The sequence below is a fragment of the Lactuca virosa genome, chromosome 9 (genome assembly GCF_052849685.1).
Source record: "Lactuca virosa cultivar CGN04683 chromosome 9, Lactuca_virosa_CGN04683_v6, whole genome shotgun sequence".
NCBI lineage: Eukaryota > Viridiplantae > Streptophyta > Magnoliopsida > Asterales > Asteraceae > Lactuca > Lactuca virosa.
The window spans coordinates 216,591,486-216,602,646 of record NC_136434.1 but is presented as its reverse complement, the minus strand read 5'-3'; the positions used below and the strand labels follow the sequence as shown (position 1 = coordinate 216,602,646).

The 11,161-nt window shown below is 32.3% G+C and overlaps 1 protein-coding gene across 1 annotated transcript; it reads right to left on the bottom strand.

Moving 5' to 3' along the window:
- Positions 1–8,626: 8,626 nt before the first annotated feature.
- On the bottom strand, positions 8,627–10,759 carry LOC145135894 (uncharacterized). The gene is made up of 3 exons (XM_079070090.1): positions 10,648–10,759; positions 10,040–10,325; positions 8,627–9,167 (listed from the first exon to the last, which is right to left on the bottom strand). Exons 2-3 carry the CDS (start codon positions 10,248–10,250, stop codon positions 9,001–9,003), a joined length of 378 nt encoding a protein of 125 aa, XP_078926216.1. The 5' UTR covers positions 10,251–10,325; positions 10,648–10,759; the 3' UTR covers positions 8,627–9,000.
- Positions 10,760–11,161: the final 402 nt, after the last annotated feature.

The window sequence follows — 11,161 nt, the reverse complement described above, 5'->3', positions numbered from 1 at the left end:
TTGCTAATAATCTAGTACTTCATGATCGAACTAAGCACGTAGAGGTAGATCGACATTTTATAAGAGACCACTTAGAAAAGAAAACAATCAAGCTACCACATGCTACATCAAAGGATCAGTTGGCGGATATGTTAACTAAAGCAGTGTGTACGAATGCATTTTACAACTCTCTTAACAAGCTGAGAATGATCGACATCCATTCATCATCTTGAGGGGGAGTGTTGGCGAGAGTAGTAACAAGAATCAAGCTAAGTTTGGATATTATTGATAAAATCCGATAACTATAGAAAGTATTGTGTGTCCTATCGAGTCTGTGTATAGCTCCTTGTTCCATGGGATTTCTGTTGTACTAGTCCTATATATGTATCTCATTGTAATTGTGAATATATATGAAAAACCAAAAACATTCAATCGAATTCTCTGTTTTACAAATTATAGATTGATTTTTTTATAAAATTCAGAATAAGGTGTTTAAGAGGTGTCTTATTAGCAGCACTCTTTATTATATCCTCCTTAGATATCATATATAACCCTTTGTTTTTTTTATTACTTTATATATTTAAATATTAATATTAATATATATTGAAACACAATCACGACATACTATTTATATTTATTTAATCCTTTTCTATTTAAGTGATATATCTATAAAAAATAATTTTATTAATTAAATAATATAATTTAGATTTTATTCTTATTATTATATTAAAAGTACAACTAATTATTAAATAATCCTTTAAAATATATATTAATACCATGAATATACAAAACACTATCTAAATATTTTTATAGATTTTATTAAGCTTACTCTTTTTATTTATAAATAATATATATATATATATATATATATATATATATATATATATATATTATTTATACTCGTATATATATTTGAGAACATTTGAAAACAATTTTGACTATACAATTTTTTAAAATTCAAATCATCAAATAATATTAATATAAATCAAAAAAATAAGTAAAAAAATTAAAAAGCCTACTAACCAACACCACTCACTACCCACCACGACCACCCATCACCACCACCCACAAAAACCACCACCCACCACCATCGTCACCACCCGCTACCGCCAACCACATCCACCATCCACCACCCGCCACCACCACTACCGTCACCATCACCACTACCCTCCACCACCACCCCCACCCACCACCCACCACCCCTACCACCTACCATAACCACCACCCACCCACCTCCACCACCCACCATTATGACCACCAACCACCACTACCACCACCTACCACCCACCACCACCTACCTCCATCATCCATCATCACCACCCACTAAGATCACCATCACCACTAACCACTACCCACCTCCATCGTCCATTGCCACCACCCCACTCATCACCTACCAAAACCACCATACACCACCACCACCTACGACCTACCGCTAACTTACACCACTCACCACCTATCATCCACCAACACCACCACCCACCCACCACCATCCATCACCACCACCCGCCTCCACCACCCATCACCATAATTCTCCACCACCACACCCATCACCACCACCCACCACCAATAAGACAACCACCACCCACCACCGCCATTACCACCAACCACCACTACCCACCACCGCTATTACAACCAACCACCACCTACCCACCACCCGCCTCCACCATCCATCACCACCCACCTTACCACCACCCACCTTACCACCACCCACCCACCACTACCCGCCACCATCACCCTCACCACCACCTCAGCATCATCGCCTTCCACCTTCCTTCCACAATGAAGTCAGTATACTCATCACATTGTGATTGTGGTGGTGGTCGATTTCACCTACAATAGAGAAGAAGAGAGGAAGAGAGAAGAAGATTGGTCATGGTGGGTTGTGGTGGGAAGCACGAGAGACCACGACCGTGGCTCCAGGTCAGCACAACGAGAGGATCAGGGTGGTGTTCACATTCGTGGTTCGTTGCTAGCTAGACCACGACGAGGTTCGTTTCCGGTATTCCAAACGGCCTAATATAATATATTATAAGTAAAAAAAAAATCATATATAAGAGATTGTAATTTAAAATATAAATAAAAACAGTGAGATTATTTGACCCGTATTTTCTGGAAGCATTTTTGTATTTGTTTAATTTATTTAGTTTTTTACTTGTTAAACATAATAATAATAATAATAATAATAATAATAAAATATCAATGTTTGTGATTTAGTTATGTATTCCACTACATAATAACCTACTAAATTGCACATAGTTTATAGGATGTAATTCGAGTTAAATAAATAAGAACAAAGTCATGTATGTTTGCCATAAGATATAGTTGATTATTTTAGTCAAATTTGGAGAGTTAAAAGGAAATGTTGTTTGTTTCTTCTTAAGTAGTCAATATCTTAATGCATGTTTACATGGACAAAAAATATTTAAAAAGTGGGTTAGGATTTTTGCTACTTGGAATAACATTTGGTATATTATGCATGCATTATAGTGCTTGTTAATTTATTATTTAAATTCCAGATGGATCGTAACACTTGGATGTATGAAATACCACGTGCTAGCAAAAGATATTTGGCAAGTTTGCTTGATTTTATTAAAATAGTTGAGGATGATCGGAAGAATAAATGAGAAAGTCACATCTGGTGTCCTTGTGAAAAGTGTCAAAATTGTCATAAGTTTAATGATTCTGCAATAATACAAGAACATCTAATATGTGAGGGGTTTATGAGTGGGTATACACGATGGTCACGACATGGTGAATTGTTAATTGATCATGATACAATTGTTCCAGAGTGTAGTAATGATGAGGCTGGTGATCATTTGGATAATGACAGTTGTGATGGTTTAGATGACATGTTGCATGATCTCGAGGATAATGTTGCGGAAAAATATCATCAAAAATTCCAACAATTGTTTGAAGACTCTGAAAAACCATTGTATGTTGGATGTACAAAATTTACCAAACTTTCAGCCGTTCTAAAGTTTCTTAACTTAAAAGCAAACGATGGTTGGAGTGATAAGAGTTTCACAAGCCTATTGGAGATATTGCATGAAATGCTTCCCGAAGAAAATGAGTTACCTATTTCATTATATCAAGCGAAGAAACATGTGTGCTCAATGGGATTGGAAATTGAAACGTACATTACCCTGAGGAGATTTTACGTCTGTTGAATAAACAATGGCTTGATATTAGCGTCATAACTTGGTTTCAAATGTAAGTACAAACAACAACGTTTAAATTATTTTCGTTTATAGTATTTACATTTATAATGTATACTTTTTGGTTTGTAGCATGTTTGATTCAATGCTTGAAACACATGGTGGGAATAAAGTGAACAAATGTGCTTTCATTTCCCCGAGTGAGATTCAGGCAACGATATACGAGTCAAATGGTGAGGATGTTGTAAGTTACATTGTTGATGCAATGCGCTTCCATAAAGACAAACAATTTTTTGTCGCACCCTATTGGCAAGGGTATTGAATCTTACTGCTTTCATTTTTATTGGCTTTATTTTTTTTATTGTGTATACTAAAATGTATTAACATTACTAGATTGCATTGGATGCTGCTAGTAATCTGCCCTAACCAAGGCACAGGGTATATCTTGGATTCCCAAAAAAATCCGGATGAGAAGCCCGTGGAGAACTACATAGTCGTGAAATATGTCGAAGAGTAAGAAATCTTTTTGTATTTCCGACCGTTATTTCTTTCTATGGCTTTTTTTTTATTTTTTTTAATCATCACTTAGGGTTGTTGCAAGGCTTAAGGAAGATACCGACACAACACATCCAAATAATTGGACACTTGTCGAGGTAAAAGTACTTCATGGGTACCCTGAACTTGCTTCTTGTTAAGTTTTTTTTAATAAAAACTGATACCTGGAACACGGAACCTGTTCCATCATCATGTTCCATCATCAGATCAAAGCCCTAGGTTCAAAGTAAAAGTTCTCTAATCCTTTATTGTTCATATTTGTAGTGCAACCAACAACCATCAGGTTGGGAGTGTGGTTTTTATGTCATGAGATGGATGTTTGAGTTCGTGTTGACTCGACAAAATGAATTCCCAAACAAAGTAAGTATCTTAAATCTTTGTGCAATTTGTCTAATATGTTAAACATTCTATATTAAATTATAATTTATTTTTTAGTTTATATATAGCACAACTAGAACGATAAAAAATTGTTTCCGGATTGGGTGTTAAATGAAATCATCATTATGTGGAGTTCAAGGTTTGAGAGTAAGTATTTGAGTCAAGTCCCCTTTGAAGGGTTAGTTATTCTTACCTAATTGTTTATTATATCATTTTACTTTAATGTACTTGATTATTATAACATTGCACTTGCATTTCATTTTATACAACATTGTACCTAAAAAAACTCATGAAGACATTGTACTTTTAAAAATGAACCTACTGTAGCATCGTACTTTCAAATCTTTATCTTATTAGGACATTAAACTACGAATATATATATATATATATATATATATATATATATATATATATATTGTAAAAAATACTTTGAATTAGAAGGATCTTGCTATTATGGGATATATGTCTCAATGTATAACAACAGGAAGAAATGGTAGTAGGATGTCTCAATAAACAAATAAATGAAACTATGTTGCTATTTCTTGCAATTAACTTAGTTTTTTCTTCTCATGACAGTTATATGTTCCCTTTTTTCCATTAGTTGCAACTTTTAGTTTCTTTTCTTCTCTTATATGGCAGGTATGTGGCTGCAATTATGGAGTTTGACATCTACCAAATGGATCTATTTGTCTTTTTATATATTTAATTTTCGTTGGTTAGGATGGACAAGTTTGGTTTATTGCAAATTATGTTTGAATTGGATATTGTTAATTTTAGAAATTAATGACTAATCATGCTTTTGTTTTGACTTTTATATACATTCTGATTGTTCATGAAATGTTTGTGTGTATAAATTATTTATAGGCATGTTTTTTATAGAAAAGTGTAATTATTGTATTTAATTTATGAAATATATTTATTTAGAATGTCCTTAGGCAATAAGAAACCGTACTTTACACTATTTTATAAAGAGTACGGTTACATTGAAAAGGCAGTATTCTATTTGTTTCGTTAAAGAATAAACTACTTTTAAAAAACCCTAAAATCGTATTTTATAATGATTATAGAGTATTGATTTTGCAACCGTATTGTATTATTTAAAAAACCATACTTTATGATGATTGTAGAGTACGGTTTTACAACCGTACTGTATTATCTAGAAAATCGTACTATATGATGATTATAGAGTACGGTTTACAACTGTATTGTATTACATGTTTGAATAGGAAACCCCCTTATAGAGTACGGCTGCAAAACCATATTCTATGTTTCATTTTAAGAGTATTCTACGTGTTATTTTGTAGTAGTGTAAATAAAATTTCTAACATGTTATTAACAAATTATAACAAACTGTCAACACACTTAAATCTTATTTATAAACTACATGTTTTTTTACGACATAATTTAAACCCTCAACCACTTAAAGGAAAAACATATTTTTAAGCACCTTGAAACGCCTAAAATACTAAAATAGACTAAATTTGCATCTCTAATTTTCTTAGAATATTTAATGAAAAAAATTACCAACAACTCAATTGTTATATATATATATATATATATATATATATATATATATATATATATATATATATATATATATATATATATAGAGAGAGAGAGAGAGAGAGAAAGAGAGAGGGGAGGTACCCTTAAGATCTGTTCCTATTGGACCACTTCTGTTTTTTCTTATTTGTTTTTTTTTCCTTAGCAGTTGTAGATTAGTGTCTTTGACACATGTATGTATATGTGAAATTTTACTACTTTGTTACCGAATAAATGACTTCCACAAATCTTCCACGGCTTCACATATGCTTCACATGAATCTTCTTTCCACCGCCTGTGCCTTTTATTTCATACCCCCTGCTTCGCGAATGCTATGGTTTCAACGGTCCATCCACGAGGGTTTTTTCTACTTCTTTCTGATTTTCTAGGGTTTTTGTTTGGCTTACATGTTAAGGGGGTGTTTGACTTATCTTTTTTAGAGGCAAAAGTCTTTTTTGGAAAAGTTACAAAAAGTCAGGTTTTCCTGACTTTTCCAAAAAGTCAGTTTTTCTTATATAAAAAATCCAAAAATAGCTTTTAAAATCCTTTTACCAAACGTCTTAGTAAAAATTTTGGCCTCTCAAAAATAAGCCAAACAACCCCAATGATCGACACCACCATCAAAGCATCTCACCAAAACCCAACAATCATCGCCTGCAGAAACCATAGATTATATATCACCGCCATCCCCACCATTCTCTTGATTTGTGCCAACGATAGCAACCACTACTCATATGTAGTTGTGTGTTTTCTGTTCTAAGGTGACATTGTTCTTCCGAATGTGCTTTCTTACAATCGTATTTTCGAGGTTTGTTGTGTTTTGCTCAATATCTTCGTTGATTCATCTTACTGCCTCGCTATTCAATCCTTTATCTTTTTTGTGGTAATCACTTCCTCGATTTTGTGTTATCTTGCCTTTTTCTTCTTTGTGAGTTCAACAATCGGCCTTTTTTTAGGAAGAAGAAGAAGCCCCCGATTTCCCGTCATCGGCATCAGGCCTTTTAAGCATCAGCTATTTCAGGTCAAAGCAAAGGGAGCGCATCAATAGCAGATCCTAGAGTAAAATGACATAATCTTTAAAGAAGTTATCGATGGAGGCCGGAGAAGGAGGCGACAACAAATGGCGATTGATACACATAGACCCACCAAAATTTCAATTCTACTGCCACCTTCCTTCCATTGTCTGACTCACTCATCCAACCCGACTTGACAAAGCCAAACGTATGGTTACAAAGATAAGCATGTAACCTATTACTCTGTAATGAATCTGGGTATCCTGGTAACAACTTTATTTTACTAAAACCCCCTCAAAAATAGTTTGTCTGTTAGTTCTTTATAGTTTCAATTATTTTACTAAAACCCCCTCAAAAATAGTTAGATTAGGTTTTCATGAGCTGATACATATCATTTCTTTCACTGCCAACAGCTTGGCATGGTCGGATCAAAATGATGGTGGCAACCAGCTCACTCATAACAGTAATTAAATTACTTACTGTTATGCATGTAGTGCTATAAGTTCTCTTCAAAGTTAATAATTTATATTAGTGTAATCTTTTTACCAGTCGATTTGGATTTTGTTTACTGGTTTTAATTTCTTCATCCAAGATGGCTAATGTAAGTTCTTCTATTTTCATCTTCGTTTTTTCAGTTGGATCTGACAGTTGGTTTGTATTGCGTTTGACATCTTACTCTACTTCACATGCATGTTAATCGATTCATTGGTTGAAGGATTTAGGGAAGAAATAAATAAATTTATTTTGTGAGGTTCATGGCTATGTTAAAAAATAAAATTTAGATTGTTTTGATTGAAATTACAAAGGATGGTTTACATTGTTCATAGATGCTTAAGTATGTTTTGGTAGGGTTTTCCTTTGGTTTGACTGTAAATTTGATAAGATTGTAAATTTTATAACTCTCTTGGCAACCGATGGTGTTTTTGGAGTCTAAGTAAGGAAATTTGATATTAGCGATAAATACATGTTTTTCTTTTGAAAGTTTTTATTTCAATCTTAGTTTTTTTTTTTTTTTTTTTTTTTTGTTTTGTTTTTAAAGATATGCAAGGGAAAAGAGGTTAAACCCTGGGTGTAGGAATCTATTGAACCATTAGAAGGTAAGACCATTAAGTCAAAATGAAAACAACAGTCGACACTTTACACCACTGGATAAGAGGATTGCTACACTAAGATGACAAATTATGTGTCTTTTTGCATTTAGAGATCACATAGTGGCCTTACGTAAATCTTGGTGATATGATATGTTGGAGCGATGGAGCAACTGCCCTTCCAGGTATAAGTATCATGTTTGCATGGTTTTAAATTTTGAGAGAAAATTAATATTTTACAAGTTGATAATTAACGTTTATTAACTTTGAAAAGTGTTTTTAATATTAAGATCTTAGAAACAGATGTTTTATTTAGAGAAATAATGTGAAAATTGAAATGAAATGCATTTTCTATTTTGACTCTTTTACAAGTCTGTATTTCTGTAATTAATTTCATTTGAGGCTTGATGATTTTTTCTCAGATGAGATTTTACTTTTTTTTTGCCCGACGGGATTATCTAGAATGAGCAAAAAATAATGTAAAAAAAATAATAATAAATAAATAGAAGTGTTGCTACATTTCTTAAGCAAGAGACATGAATCTAACATTTTTGTTTTGTTTTTTCTCAATTTGTTTGATTTTTTTTGCACATCATTAATTTGTGCCACATTAGTGGTAAATAATAAAGCAAATGGAAAGTTAACAGATTAAAGACTATGACAAAATAACTAAGTTTGAGGTTTTCTTTCTATGTAGTTGGGTGTTTATTTAAAGTTAAACTCTATTCGTCACATATGCGTTACCAGGGGTGAAAGTAGATTATAGATTAATCGAGTATTCTGAAATTGTTTCGGAAGCTAGAATGACCCCCGCAAAACCGGGATACTTCACTGGTTGATAAATAAATTAAAATATCACATTGATTATCACTTAATGCATCAATTTATGAATAAAATTAATATAATTATAAGAACATCCCTTATAAGTAAATTCTCTTATAAATTCTCTTATTGAAATCTACAATTAAAATCATAAATAATTATCACATTGATTTCAAAAATGGCAGTGGGTCCATTTTTTACCTTATAACCGTCTCAACAATAAAATTTAATATATTTTTTATTTTACAAATTCCACATCATTGTGGTCTTCCCCACTTCAACCATCCTCGATAAGGTTATCGTGTGGAGCTAACGTAATAACAATAGGGACGTCTTTTTACATCATTGTGGTTTTTCCCACTCCATCGAACCCCGATAAAGCTATCACATAACATATATGATTTTGCCGAAATGTTTTCAATACTTAGCATTATGCTAAAGTGATGGTAATGAGGTCTGTCTTTTCCCCTATAACCGCCTCAACAATAAAATTAACCATTTTCTCCCCATAAGGTTATTACGTAGGATTTGTGGTTTAGTTCGGGTGTTTTCATAAAAGTCTGCTCTCTTGACCCGATTTTCATTGTGATCGGCTACTGGTGTAGAGTTGGATGCCTTCATGGAATCAAATTTACCTAAAGAAATTAGATCATTAACGTTATTTAAGAAAGTACAGTGCTTTGATAAGAAAAATAATAATAATAACGTAGAAACACAATGATATAATAAGAAAAAATGAAAATAAAATGTGATAATAAAAAAAACATTGTTAATTTTTGCATTTAGCCATGAATTATATCTTTTAAAACCTTAAAAAATGGTTTTCAAAATAAGAAATGGTTTTCAAAAAACTCAAGAGAACTATTAATCCAAACATCATTTTTCAAAATCAAAACCACAAATATTAACAAAATGCAATGTCTAAGCAATATCTAGGCATAAAAAGATTTGATGCTTTTTTTTTAAAAAATGTTCATATATATGCAATGTTGATGCATCCGCAGTATATATGATTGTTGATGCATGCATGCATATCTACATCTACGTCTGCAATCCAGAACGCGTAGTTTTTCGACTGCGGACGGATGGTTTGCAAGTTCATATATATATATATATATATATATATATATATATATATATATATATATATATATATATAGGGTGTTTGGCAAAAAAGTTTATTGCTTATTATGTATCTTATAAGCTAATAAATAATATAGGGTAATTTGTAAAAAAATGATTTATTAGGGGTTCCCCAGAAATAGGTTAATTTTCATCAAAACATTTTTTTAACTTATAAAAATGTTGAACCTCTATTAAGCTAATAAGTTGTTTAAAAAAAGCTTAGGAAAACACCCGTATACAATCCTAGCTTTGGTATAAACCTTGTGAAATAATAATGAAATGTTGTATCCTATTTATGTTATAAATTCTTCAATTAGTTTGCTTTGCAAATAACTAAATAACAATATTAAGTTGCAATTAAGTTAAAGGAATGAGATATTACCTTGAAGATCCTTATCCACATCCACAAAAATAATTCCGAGATCACCCGTTCCAATAATCAACCCAAGATAATCAAGATCAAATCCCAATAACCCAAGATATTCAAAATCAAATCCCATCTTATCCAAGTTGATGAAAAGAAAACAAATACGCTTCTTTCTCTTCTTCCAGGCCATAAGCTCATAATTGAAAAAATCAAAACAGAAAAGCATACTCGTCCACTTTACCACAAATTCAAATGTCCAACAATGATTCAGCCAAATGAGCTTCCTAGACTTCACTTTCTCCTAAATAAAAGGAAACAGCAATTAGTCATTCTTAACCAGGGACGTTCACAAAAGGTTCATTCCCATATATATTTTAATCTTGTGTTGTTCTTTTTAAACACCAATTTAAGTCGTCCCTTTTTAACCAAAGAAATGGGACCAAACATGCATTTTGGATGAGTCAATGGGACATTAGATAAAATTTATTATTCGTATCAACAGATTCACTAAGAATTCTTTTATACTACGGACATAATACTAAAACTCTAGTGAATTCAAGCAAAATCCCAAATATTTCGAAAAGCTCATAAATTGAAATCACAAATCACAAGATTAAACTTACCGTTTCTGATCTCGGGTTTACGAGGCAACAAAGCAAAGGGCTACTGGATCGTTGATACTGTTTTCCTTGGCAGTCTACAACGCAGATCGAGAGAGTCAGATAAGAGATTGAGGGCCGCAACTGAAGAGGTTGGCGCATGAGGAAGATATATAAGAGGCGAGCAGAGGTAGGTATCTTGTCTAACTTAAATCTCTGCCGTACACGTGTTCCATTGCTGTGGTTGATGGGACTAAAGTTTAATTCATGGTCGGTAGTGGTTGTTAGTGGCCACGTTTTTTTTTTTTTTTTTTTTCTTACTCTTTACATTTTAAATAATTAAAAATATATATTTAAAAACTCAAAAGAACTATTAATTCAAACATCATTTTTCAAAATCAAAACCACAAATATTAACGAAATGCAATGTCTAAGCAATATCTAGGCTTAAAAAGATTTGATGTTTTTTTTTAAATTTTTTCCATATATATGCAATGCTGATGCATATCTACATCCGCAGTATATATGATTGTTGATG